Genomic DNA, 13,956 nt, shown 5'->3' on the forward strand with positions numbered 1-13,956 from the left:
TTGTTGTATGATTTTTAATTGACCACAGATGCATCAGTGGAAGCAAAACAGGTAATGAAAAGTTGCAGTAATAACTGTAAATCATTCAGGAACCTTGTGTCATTGCATATTTTCAGGTCCACCAGCTTCATATGAGGGAGTTGATGGTGTTCACTGAGTAGTCTGCTAAAAACTGAGAGAGTGGCATAACACTGCTATCTATAAACTGAGACGTCTGTTTATTACCATCAGTAGTAAACTTTGTGAGAGTTCTTAAAATAAACTTTAAGGCTTCACTGGGTGCCACTTGTTCCTTTCTTTCTCTACCTTGGCACCCACCATTCACCTTACTGCATTTACCCCCATTACTCTACTGGATTTGAACAAATTTGTGTCAGACATAAATACAACACCGTGTAAGGTGGAAGTTCACATGTTGCTTCATAAGCTGTTCAGGCAGGGTTTTGATGTTATAGCCTCATGGATCGTTAACGCTTTCTCCCCATAAAGATGACATTTGATGAGCTCCCCTGTACCCGTAATAATGTGTTTGACAGCTCAGTATTTATCAATGAACATGTGGTTTGATGACATTAGAATAGTTTCCAGTGGTAGCTGTATAGGCAGAGCTCACTCTCACTATAACGTCTGATGCAAACACAGTCATTTCGTTCTATAAGAAGCCCTCAGATATGAAACCATTCAGTTCAGAAAAGAGCTTCAAAGGTTACTCCTAGTCAGCTTTCAAGGGGTAAAGAGTTAAAGAAAACTGATTAATACCCACCATAACTGCATAAATACCTTCCTATTTCCAAATGACCTCTGCTTTCAAAAATTCTTGAAAAAGTGGTTAGTAGGCAGCTCTTAGGGGTAATAAAAGGCAATAATTTCAGTCTGGTCTTAGAAAAAAAGTACAGAAACCACTTTACGTAAAGTTTTTAAGGACATTTTAATGAGCACAGATTCAGGCAACATTACAGTTTGTATTTTACATTTGGTACAGCTAGAGTCACTGTGGACAGTTTTACCTTGTTTACTGCACCCTCATGCCATATTGGGTCCCACAGGGCTCAATCCTTGGACCTATTTTCTTTAGTTTGTGTCTGTCTTACCTCTGTAATGCTGATTATTGACATTCGCTTGTCTTATTTAGTAGAAAAACACAAACATGTAGCTTGCCTGCATTCCTGCCTTGGTGCCATTAAGGACTGGATGACTTCTAATTTTTTAAAACCAAACTGTTATTGGTACTGAACATCTTACTAATAGTGTCATTCCCCGTTTTGGACAACTAATAACTGACCCAAAGCAAACTACTCATTTTTTTTTTTTTTTTTCAAGCTTCTCAGTTTCAACTGTTATTTCAAATCTCTCAGCCCAGTCTTTATATGGGTTAGTATATTACAAAGGTCAGATCAGGACTTCTGAATAATACAGCTGAACACCTTATCCACTCTCTGATTTTCTGCTGATTAGATTATTGCAAGTCATTGTATATATTCTTAAATGATGCAGCACTTTTGCATCTACACTTGGTACAAGACTACTCACAAACACTTTGCGCTGCAAATGCATGACTCCAGTCCTCACAAAATTTCTTTGGCCTCCCATTCAGTGCAAAATTCAAATTAAGATTTTACTGATTACTGTTAATAGAAAGGGGGACTGCATTCAGTTTTAGCCCAACAAACTTCCTCTTAAAGTTAGCTCAGCACGATCAGTTCCTCGTTTTAAAAAAACTTTTAAAAGCCCACACTTGTATATTGGCTTTTATATCGTGGTTTTAATGTCATTTTATCTATTTATAATTTTCTAATGCTACTTTTTTGTGAAAGTGAAAGAAATAAAGGTTGTTATTCTGATGTTCATCAAACAGAGAGCAATGACAGGTTTATATTTGCATTTTTTTTACTCTTTAATAATTATATTTTGACTTGTTTTTCTTTACTTTTTAACTTACAATAATAACTTAAACAATAACTTAAAATAATATTTTATAACATTGAAGGACCCACACAAGCCAGTGTGGGTCCTTCAATATTAAAACTTCTCCACTTCACAATATGTCATACGGCAACGGTTTTCAGTCGTGCTTCTTCCACAATGGTGAAATAAGGAAATGCCTGTAGACCCATATTCATATATTATGTGCACCTATTTGGAGCATGACAATACGTCTTAATTTTACCGTATTATAATAAAAAATAGGTATTACAGTGCCTAATTTTTCTTTGAAATTAGATTTGATCTTTTACAAATGAGATGACTAAAACTCTGGAGACAGTTTTTTCCATTACATGCTTTTATATTTGTAAACGATCGTGTAGTTTGTTAGTTGAAGCTGTAAAGTACACAACCTGCCAGTTTTACCACATTTTTTTTAATTCCAAAAAAGTAGCGTGAGGCTAAATCTAGGTAATGTTCTGATTGTTACCGAAGTAGTGCGGTAATGTCGCGCAGTGGGACTAAAAGTGACGTTTTCTTAATTTCGCAGCAGTCAACAGCTCCGCCTCAGACGTTCTCCATGCCGGTCACCGTCCAGGCGTCCAATCAAAGCACACTGCAGTTCAGCAACCCTGGCAGCGCACTGGTAACTACCTCCTATGTAACATCATCATCGCTCACGGATACCCACCTCCTGTCGCCACAGCAACCGGCTCTTCAGAGAAATACGGTGTCTCCTGGGTTGCCACAGCGACCAGCCAGTGCAGGTGAGCGAGATGAGGAATGGCCTGTAGACCAGCAAAAGACAGTAAACAGTCTTCAGCGCAGGGATTTTTCTACTTTTACACGAACATGACTTTTTTAAGTTGCTCATGTTTTTTCAGTGTGTTTGATCTAAAACAAAAGAAGTTGTTTAAAAAAAGAAAGATGACAAAAAATTATCCATGTTTGTACCCCCATAGGATTCATTTTGAATTCTTTGTAAACACAAGTAAACGTTGGCCTTTATTAGTTAATAGCAGAGATAATTACAAAATCAAGCAAGGCGACACTGTCAGGTAATCAGAGACTATAGCAGACACTGGAAGCATGCAGCTCCATATCATTATGCATAATAAGCTGCTTCATTCCTCGGGGAGAAATGCATGCCGCTCTCCTCTGGACTAATTTGCTCTGTGTGACATTCGCTACACTTCACTTACACTTTTTTTTTTTCACGTTTATATTAAATTTTAGTTGATTAGTTGATGCATGCAGGGGAGACCTGGAGTTAATATTTATTTAGATTATACTCAATTTAAAGTCCTTTTTTTGGATATACTCATACAGTTTGTGTAATGAAATGCATGGTGACATAATGCATGTGCAGCACTGGCTGGAGCTGAAACCTGAGGAGGGAATGAACAACTGTGTATAAGTCAATATTTAAGATAAAACAAAGAAACAAATAGAGTGCATATAGTATACAGTGTATGCATGAGCTGGGGTCTTTTTCAAAGTACAAAAGATTAAAATGTCCACTGTGGTAAAATGTTATGTGAGAACAAAAGGCAGTTCTCTCATATTTTGAGGCTTTTGTTGCATTAGAAATCACTGAGAACTCCATGTATTACCTTTTCTTCCACTGCCGAACCTTAAAGTGATGTTCTTGTTCTTAAGTCCCAACATTTCTATTAATTTAAGCTTTTATCAATAGGCGCTCTTCTTGGAGGCGACCTGAATAATTCAAATGGAGGATGTCCAAGTCCAGTCCGTGAGTATTAAAATATCTGAGCGCTATCTTCCACTTATTTGTTGTTTTTCACCACAGATCGTCCTTCTGTTATCCGGTCTGTATTGGGAGTATTCGTTCCTGCTCTCCTCCTCTGCACCGTCTGTGATTGTATCTCACAGCGATCAGGGGAAGCCACCAGTAACAACAGAAATGCATGGGATTCCCAGCACTTCCTGCGGGGAATGCAGTCAGCCTGGCACATGCCTTAGTTCTTTATTTCAAGCCTGCACCAGGAAAACGTTTTCATTTACTTACTTTATATTGGATTTCTAGATTAAAAATGTCCAATCTTTTATTTATTAGTACTAGAGCACATTTGCCTCAACATATCCAATAATCTGTAACATTAGAGGGCTTTTACTCCTTGGTTCTGTTTGCACGTCTTTGAAAAACTGTTTAACAAAGAAACCTTTGGGAGGATTATGTAAGCCATCGTTGAGGGGGCACACCGTCTGTACCCCGCCGTCTGCTTTCACCTGTTTGATTTTCCTATTGATTTCTGTCCATTCACACCTCCGTCTCCCCGCAGCTAATGGATACACCAGTGCCAGGGCCTCCCCAGGCCTCCTCACCGTTTCCAACGGCAACAGTCTGGGGAAACTAGTTCCGGCCAAGTCTCCACCCCCACCTCCGAGCCCCCAGATGGTCAACAGCCGCAAGCCAGACCTCCGAGTCATCACCTCACAGGGCGGAAAGAGCCTCATGCAGATGGTGAGCTTAACTAAGCCGAACTTGTGTTGTCTGGGTCGGTTTCTTTAACGCTTCGATCCTTTAACGAGCAGCATAACACCTCCTGCCTTCACTAAAGTTACCCGCGATGTTGAAGCAAAGACAAACGATGAATCTGAAGGATTATTTCAGGACCACGGGAGGATTATTTTCATTTCTTATCTCAGGAAAGTTTTGTGAGTGAGATGGAAAACCATACAAAACTCTGGGAATTCATATTGATGTGTTGAATGAAATTCAAGAATTACACAGAAGATAAACAGTCTGTTATAGAGGAATGCTTGCCATCAGTTTTGTGCTTTAGTAAAGACCTGGGGGAAGAGTTTTTGTGCTCAACTCTTCTCATTATTTAGTCTAGGAAAGTGAGTAAAGTCGTGTTGAATCAGCCTACTCCCACCGACACACCGATGAGATTTCTCTCCTCTCTTTTCCTGAACCAAGCGTGCACCCACGTTTCTTGGAGGCATGTTCAGCAGTGTCTGTGCTAACAAAAAACAGTCTTGGTTTCATCGAGGACTTAAAGTTCATTTCAACAGCGAGGTCCATTTATTAGCTGTCCTTGAGTAACATAAACGTGGTCTTAAGAACTTAAAAATAAGGGGACTGTACTTCTATAAGTTTTTAAAAACATTTCACTTTCTTCAGATCTAAAACCAAAAAAGTGGAGAGTCTCAGACATTTTAAACCCTTGCGTGCTTGTCCCTCAGGTGGTCATTGACCCACTATTGATCATGAGCGTCACCACATGACCCAGGGTATGAAAAAAGGCATGGGTCATTACCACCAGAGATTTCAGGTGAATCCACCATGAGACCGATAGGTTCTCCGTCCAAAGTGTTGAACTGAACTGAAGAAGCCTCTTGGATGAGAGGTACAACATCTACAAGTACAATTGCCTTATTTTCAAGCTTTAAGACTACCCTGCCCTGGATGACTGAAAACCTACACAGCCACAAGATAAACATGCACGAACTGCTGGTGTTTTAAGAGCAGAAAGCAGCCTCTGCTACCCAGCAGTATTAAAGATTTTTTGCTGCTGTACTACTTCACATTTCCTGCAGCTTTTCCTGTTTTCTCTTAGCTCGGTACAAAGTGATAAATATGTTGACACTGTAACGGCTGAGGGCGATTGTGTGAACGAAAGCTCCAGATTAGTGAGACCAGTCATTACATTTCTAATGACTGTAGGCAGGCAGAGTGATGGCACCGCCGCACATTTCATAATCAGACTGCAAGTATGTCATTGTTAAGCAAGCCACCAGTGAAGTAGCTGCCAGACTACAGTAAGTAGTTTCATTGTTGTTCCATATATCTTTTTTAATTACCCCAGAGTTGTAACCCTCTCTGTTACCACCCTTTGCAGACAGAGGATGAGCTGGAATTGGTAAACGAGGTGATTTCCCCCACGTCAGTCACTCGCATGAGTCGATGGCACATTAATAGCATGGATGCAGTTCTCTTATAGGAGTTTCACATTGTTCTGGTCTTGCTCCACTCACATTTCTTGGGATAGTCTTTCAGTTTGTGGTTCCCACCTGACTGCATGTGGTTCAGGGCTCATGGATGTGTTGTTCCAGCATTTCTTTAGTCGTGGGCTCATAAACCTGTCAGTGATCTAGAAATACTCAAGTGATTCAGACCTTCACATGAATCAGTTTTGTTTCAGCAGAAGTGTCATACTGTAATGTGCTCCTGTAAGTTTTTGAACCATGCAGGTCCATTTACTTCATCATACGATGCCACTTTAAAAGCATGGATGTCTTCTCGAGGCACCACGGAGCATGCTCCCTGCTCACTGACACTCACACCGACTCATTCCACCATCCTCCAAAAACTGTGTGAAGTACAGATGTTTAAGAACTAACTGGCATTACATTAAAGGCATTTCCTCTGTCACGTATGCATATTTAGCTCTGAAACACTAGGATTTAAACATTTTAGGATTGTGTACCTCTGTATTTATGGTGTTACTATAACAAATTAATTAATGATTAAGATGAAATAAAGCTAATTAGCTATGTTTTTGTGAGGCGATGGCTTCGGCTTTTTAAATGGGACAATTTTGTGTTGAGATTTGTTGAAAACAAGCTATTATTCCACTGTTTTCTGACTATTCATGGGCAGGATTATTATTTGAGACAAAAATGTTATAGCAACATTTTACTTTCATTGAATATTTGTGAGACAGAAAAAATACTTATCCCACTTTTAATAATACTGGGGGGAAGAAAACATTGAATTTTCTTGTTATTCTAAAAAATCTGCCTTTGATTTAAGCTGAGTTTACACAGAGAGAGATGATGGTTGCTGCTGATGGTGGTGGTGGCTGCTGCCGTTCCCCCTCTTTCACAATTCCTCCCAAAGTTGACAGGCAAGATTCTCATTTTCCAGAGAAGAGTGATTAATTTTCATCGCTCTCACCTCGCCGCTCCTCCTCACTTCTTCACAAAGGCAGATAATTGAATCCGGCTCCTCTCTCCGGTCTGTCTCTTCTCTCTCTCTGTGTAAATTCAGCGTTGCAGTCATAACTCTGTCCGAATGTTTCCTCTCCGGATGATGAGCCTCAGCATCGAGAAGAGTAATTCCAGACCTGAATTACTGCGTCTTTGGCCTTTTATTCGCAAACCTTTTATTATTTCCTTCTGTTAAAAACCTCCATCTGCTTTTATCTGTGATATAATTCAACTCAACCTGACTCTGGAGGGTTGTGTTTCTTCACAGATTTGTGTGTTTCAGCGAGTGTACATAATAATAATAAAACCTCAGGGCAGCAGTTCCACAGATTTAGCAGTGTGACTGTGGCACCTGTGTTGGAGAAACACTGAATATCTTGTCATGTAAATGGGTGACTGGATGTGCAAACAGTCATCTCCGTGGCTCCTATAAAACTGAGTGATAGAAACATAAACAGGATGCTTTACCACTCTCGCAGCGCACTGCAAACCTTTACTGACATCCACTGGAGAATCATGAGATGAGCTCTGCATTGAGGCAAACAGGATCAGCTTCACGATAGCTGCAGATAACGTCACCCGTTTGTAGTTTATTATAGTGAGACTGGAGAGTTTATTCTGAAATTTACCATTTAAAATTAAAACACACTATATGCACAGTAGATGATATTAAAATTGAAATGGGAGATTTTATTTCCTATTAAATGTTTATGCCATTTTTTTAAATCGAAAGGCCAAAAACACAGTGAGCAACTGTATGTATGAATACGATGGTAAACTGAATGAAGAAATCAAAGAGCCATTTTGGCTGCAAAACCCTGTGATGTACTTTTATCGCTTTTGACCTTTTTAAATCAAAAAAAATCTTGATTTATCAAGAAAATATGGCAAATACGTGCAGATGATACAGACTGGGAGGAGTTTCTGCCATGTGAAAAACTAAGTACACCCTCAATGCTTCCTTAGTTAGCATGTTACATGTTAAAGTTCATGACATTAGAATAAGAAAAAGACAGAATGAGCATGGCTTGTTTGGGAGGGTTAACATAAGACATCTTCTTCTCTCCAGGAAGAACGTGGCAGCACAGCTTAGGTTTGCAAAGCTGCATCTGAACAAACTGCAAGACTGCAAAACAGAATATCAGCACAAACACCCCATACCAGCTGTCAAGCACGGCGGTGGAGGGGTGAGGATTTGGGCTCTTTATGCAGCCACAGGACCTGGGCACCTTGCAGTCATTGAGCCCAGTGAAATCCTCTGTATACCAAAATATTCTGGATGCCTGCAAACTTCAGTGAACTGAAGCAGTCTTGTAATGGAGAGTGGGCCAAAATTCCTCCACGATGATTTGAGAGACTGATAAAGTCATACAGAAAACTATTAGTTCAAGCTATTCCTGCTAGAAGCGACTGAACCATGGGGTGTACTTATTTTATCACAGAGCTGTATTGACTCCTATTCAAACTTTTTCACATCACTGTGGATGTTTATATCCAGATAAGCCATATTAAACTTAAACAGTGATTGTATAATTTTTATTGAACATATTTGTGTAGGTTTTTACATAAAAACAAAGAGCACCAAATAGAACAGTAAAGAAAAAAAATGAGACGAGATGGATCCAAATTTTGCTAAAATATTTTAAATCTGTTGATGTTTTTTAAAAATGCATTGATAAAATATTGAATTTCTACAGAGTCTGTGTCTCGTCAGAGTCGATCTGCTTGGGAGGTTTTACTTTCACATAATCTTTTATCTAGTTAATTGATCTGATTTACATTTTGGTAATTATCATTAATATTCGTGGAAGCTTAATTTGAATAAAATGTGGCAACTGAGGGTTGAACAATGTGCCTTTAATGTAATTCTATAAATCACCGAGAACAATGAAAGTGTTTTTGATGCATGTCATCAAGAACGTCCCGACAGTAAATCCACACTTAACTCTGAGATTTACTCCATGTGGAACGCCATTATGAATCCAGCCATGTGCACATCGTCATTCCCAGCATGTCAGAGTGTACATTAAACAAAAAATAAGTCTTGACTCCTTTGGGTCACATGTGGAAGTTTTGATCCTTTCTGTCCTGCTCTCACTAACATGCTGTGGTCCTCTTTGGCAGAACGCCCAGCGACTGGCAGCTGGAGCTCAAACTCTCACCACGCCAGTGGTCTCTGTAGCCACACCGAGCCTCCTGGCACAGGGGCTGCCCTTCTCCGCCATGCCTACAGCGTACAACACAGGTGAACTCAACACGAGAGCTTTGGCAGCAGCAATATCCTTTTTAGATGAAACAGAGTTTAATAATTAAATAACAAGTTTATGTAATTATTCACCCTGATAGCTTAAAGAAGAAATCTATTTTGAATTCCTGCTGTGACCTTTGCCCCCTCTCAGAGTACCAGCTGACCAGCGCGGACATCACTGCTCTACACGCTCTGGCGTCACCAGGAGGCTTGCTGCCCACCGGCGTGTCCACATGGCAGCAGCAGACGGTTTCCCAGCCAAGTCAGCAGCAGCAGCAACAGCAAACACAGCAGCAGCTTAACTTAGCATCACTCAGCAACTTGGTGTAAGTCTGCTCTTCATCTTCAGCAGTTGAACCTGCACTCAGGTCCAGAGACGGTGGCAGCTGAGACGTTCCTGTAATACCTCTCTAACCCTTTTAATGCTGATGTACTGAATCTACAGACTCTCCCATTTAGCTTGCATGATATCCATACCATGACCTTTATATGCAAGCAATCCACATCCTTTTTTTTAGCGATCTGGTCTCTCACCAGCATCTCACCATCTCAGCCTTCTCATAACATCAGTCTGAACACTGTTCGGCTTTTTCTGGGTTGATTAAAAAAACAAACATTACGTGGAATGAAGAAGTGGTTTTATTGCCTCACAGTGGAAACAAAATGACACAACTATCAGATAATTATTATTATCGAAACCCTTTATCACCCACACGGTTCTCAGTCAACTAAAGCTCCCCTGAATAACCTTGTTAGGCAGCGTGTTTATGTACGCTCAACTGACTAGTAAACATCAGGTGGCTCGCTTGGCTGAAAAGGCACTACTTTTCCTGTTAAAGTGAATCTTTTACTGGAAGTCATGCTCCTGTCATTGGCTGTTATTGGCTGTAGACCACTGAATAAGTCTCTTTGTTTGCCCCTGTTGCGTACAACTTTCCCTGAGCCATGCTGAGACACAAATAAAGAAAAAATATCACAGCATCAAAAACAAATATGATGAAGCTGCTTCCAGCTACACTGAGAGCTACACAAACTCCTTATATTGGAAGAAGAATACAGGTCACTGCATCTTTAGACTGTGTGCACAGTGAAATGTAGTACAATGTCTTACGTAAATAATTATAAATGGGATTGTGTGTTTTACTTCCTACAGAGACAGAGTGCAACCTTTCATTCTGCAAAATATCGTTATAAAGGCCAAAAATATAGAATTTCATTATGTCAAAGGAATCTTTTAGGCTATTGTCTAGTTAGCTGTGGCGAATTATTGTTAGCAAACTTCTGTGACATTTTATGCTGTCCAAGATGAAAGCTGATCAGTGTGAAAGAATCAGGATAATATCCTCAACCGTGGCTACAAAACTGTGATTGTGCGTTGTACAGGGGTAAAAGTTCAACAGTTTTGTAAGCAAAGATAGCGTGGGACAAACTTAGGATGACCCTGCTGCCACAGCGTTTATCTACTCACATGCTTATCAACCAGACAGCACCAAACAAACTTAAATCGAATATATGGAAGTAAAACTTAATTGCCTCAGAAGCAAAATGACACAACGTCAGATGATTTGCACCAAACTTGGAACAGAAAAAAAAAAGGTTAAAAATGAAATCTATTTGAAGTTTGGCAGCAGAAAGTTGTTTGTATGATCTATCATCCAGCTGTTATCAGAGCCAACAGCCATTTGTCTTCATCCCAGTTCAGCATTAACCTCGTAGAGTCTACATTCATCAGACTTGTTCTACCCAAATGGATTAAATCCAGGATTCATAGCGAGGCTATATTCACCTTATAAAGATGCTAAAACTGTCGAGTGTGTGTAGGCATTTCATTGCAGACATAACGTTACAGCCTTCTGAGTTACCCACAGTTTACAAACTGACACAATCCTTTAGCTTCATTTAAAAATCATAGCGATGACAAAGTGATGTTTAGATATTTAACCAATCAGCGACAAAGTGGTGTCTGTGTACTGACAGTGGGTTAGAGCTGCGTTAAATCTGAGCTGTGGCAACATTGTAACTCCAAACCTTTCTGATACCCTCCGTAGTAGCTTCCCTAAAAAATATAACTACACGTCACTCTGATGTCACATACGTAGGCTAAATGAAGGTTGACTGTTGATGTTATGCGGTTTTTACAGTCTTAGTCTGGGTCACTGAACTCTTCTTGGTGGAGGCACCTTCACTAAATACAAATTCACAGGTTAGCTGTGTGATGGTAGGACCTAAATGCACTCTGTCTCTATAGGTTTAATTCAGCTTTGGTTTCCCTCAGCTCAGGAGGGAAACACAAAAAGGATTTCGATCCTTGGTAAACTATTTTGTCAGTCAACCTGAAAATTTATAGGAAGTGAGAAACTGTTTTAAAGAATCGCCACAGTTCCTCGGTCCTGATGTGAATGGTTCCTCATTTTAGGAAACAAACCTGCCCGCATTTGTTTGTCAGCACAACTTTGGCTCGTCCTTCATGAAAACATTCAGTCAGACTTTGCCTCATGTGAAGATGTTAGATCTTCTGCGTAGGAACGTAGGGGGAATAATTAAATGTAATTTCGATGTAATTCGGGACTTGCATGCACAGTATGATGCTATTTTCAATATGGAGGAAATGCAGTGATTTAGAGAAACTGTTATCAAGTTAAGCAGATGGTTTCACTGTTTTTCTCCCTTAATAAGCAGCATCTGGACTGGATTATATCAGTGCGGTGTGGGTGTGACTGAAGAGCTGTGTGAGCTGGGTTGGGGTTTGGTAGCGTGAACACCAGAGCCTTGAAGTGTGTTCTCTCCTCTCGTCCACAGCATGTGGGGCGTGGACAAACAGAGCAGCGAGCTGTCTAGCCAGGTGTCCAGTCTGGCTGCCAATCTGAGGTGAAAAGCCACTAATAGTGTGTGCGTGTGTGAAATGTCATGACCTTGTCTGTAGGGGGGGCTGTAGTCCACTTTGCACTTGAATGGGATTCTGTCTAAAACACAAACAACACTCAGTGCGTGCTGCCGTAGACAACGTTTCTTTTATTCTTTTTACTAACAACCGGCCTTAAAAATAAACTTTTTGAGCTTATTATTAATTTTGGGAAGACAGAGCAGGAAGAACTCTTCAATAAGAGCTTTCAAGAATATTTAGACTGTAAAAGAAAGGATTGCTCCGTCTATAATAAAGGCCTTGAAGCTACTCCTCATTTCTTTATGTTTTCTAGGAAATTTGGAAATACATGCAGCAGTTTATTGACACCCGAATGGGAAAAGAGTACATAAGGCAAAAAACTGCATGTTTTGTGTGTTCATCATCAATTTTGACATGATCCTCAACATCAAAGAAGGCCCAAACCATGACAGAGCATCCTCTGTGTTTCACTTAAGAAATCGGAACAAACTCTGTTTTTGTGACAGGCAGCTGGTAACGACGTCTCTAAAAAATACACTTCTAATTGGTTCTTTGCTTAGTTGTCTGTTATGCATAGAAAACATTTAGGGGCTTTCTTATGCTTGAATGATTCACAGGTCAGTGTTAAGTGGTTTAACAAACAAAACAAAACAAAAAATGCTCAGGTACAAGGATTGGACCGGTAATGAGTGAAAAAACAACCAATTTCCAAAGAAACACTTGGAAGGAACTTCAGAAATCCTGGAAAACTACTGTTCAAGATCAAAATACATTAATGTCTTTCTACTTGGAAGCAAAATATAAAGAAATGAGGGGTGACATAGGTATTTTACCTAATTGTTTTCACAGTGTATTTCCAAATTAGGCCAATAGATATTTACTTAAATTGATCATTTATATATCTTTTTTTTTAAATTTAAACATACATGGATACGGTGGCCCTTAAGGATCAAACAAAAAGCTGCAAAAACTGAACCAGCAATTGGACAAAAGGCACAAACATTAAAAGTAATAATTTGTACCATGTGATTTACATGCCATCATGTTCGCCACTCTCAAGCTTTGAAGAAAAGAACTTTGTCCATGTTTTTGCATTCGATCTTGTACTCTGTTACTTCTTTAGGGCCACCGTCCACACTCAGGTTTTCCGATTAACACGTGAATTCCTGCATAAACGCTCCACACGTTGTGTATTGTGTATTTGTAGATCAGAAAACAAGATTTTCTTATGGGTTTTGTTGTGCTCTTGCTTCCAAAACATTATGAACATTATTGCTGTTGTTGAAAAGAAAACGTTGCCCGCAATAATGTTTCACACCTCTCTCCACACATGCCTTCTCGTCCACCTGTTCCCTTTGGTTTGGGCTCCAACATTTTGTTTTCTTCCCACAGTGTTGGCTCTCCGTCCAACCTGCTCTTGGGTAGAGATGAGTGGTTGGGCCGGTACTGTATCACACTTCCTTTTTCCTGTGTGTCTGTGCGCTTTTGGCTGCCTCGCTCTCTTAGCATGTCTGGTGCCGTCTGCAGTCAAACAGGAAAAGAGACTTAGTTCCGGCTTCCGCCATGTTCTCTAACCCGAGATTACTTTGTGTTTTCTCATTCTGGAGTTTCTACACCGTCACAGCTGACTCATTGCAAACCACCCTGTCACTCGAATCATTTCACGCTTCTTCGGCTGTTCTGTTGATCTTTTGGGAGCAGTTGGGATCTTAACTCCTGCTTTTAAAAGGCTCAGATTTGATTGTTTTTATGGAATAATGGAGTGTTGCTTTTCCCTGTTGGTGCTGTGCTTCGTAATGTGGGTTATGTCTTCACATGAGTGGTCTTCCAATTTTTCCATATTCCCTTTTGTCAAGTGGCTAATTATTTGTAAATTGTCTCTTGCTTTTCCTCTTTGTTCTGCCCTTTGTCTTCCTTCCATTTTTCTTCCTCTGCCTCTGTGACC

The 13,956-nt window shown here is 40.0% G+C and overlaps 1 protein-coding gene across 6 annotated transcripts in view; it reads left to right on the forward strand.

Annotated features, from left to right (window-relative positions):
- Positions 1–13,956, forward strand: part of LOC309698803 (myocyte-specific enhancer factor 2D homolog) — a 33,573-nt gene that overhangs the window by 14,558 nt on the left and 5,059 nt on the right. For 2 of the 6 annotated variants that reach the window (XM_082521487.1, XM_082521488.1), the window contains 8 exons: positions 2,474–2,690; positions 3,620–3,676; positions 4,227–4,408; positions 5,790–5,819; positions 9,004–9,124; positions 9,279–9,453; positions 11,927–11,995; positions 13,404–13,454. In XM_082521487.1, coding sequence (XP_082377613.1) covers positions 2,474–2,690; positions 3,620–3,676; positions 4,227–4,408; positions 5,790–5,819; positions 9,004–9,124; positions 9,279–9,453; positions 11,927–11,995; positions 13,404–13,454 — 902 coding nt within the window. The remainder of the gene's footprint in view (positions 1–2,473; positions 2,691–3,619; positions 3,677–4,226; positions 4,409–5,789; positions 5,820–9,003; positions 9,125–9,278; positions 9,454–11,926; positions 11,996–13,403; positions 13,455–13,956) is intronic. The other 4 variants (XM_082521490.1, XM_082521489.1, XM_082521491.1 and 1 more) reach the window with 4 other exon arrangements.

The sequence above is a fragment of the Aulonocara stuartgranti genome, assembly GCF_965226115.1.
Source record: "Aulonocara stuartgranti genome assembly, chromosome: 22".
NCBI classification, from domain to species: domain Eukaryota; kingdom Metazoa; phylum Chordata; class Actinopteri; order Cichliformes; family Cichlidae; genus Aulonocara; species Aulonocara stuartgranti.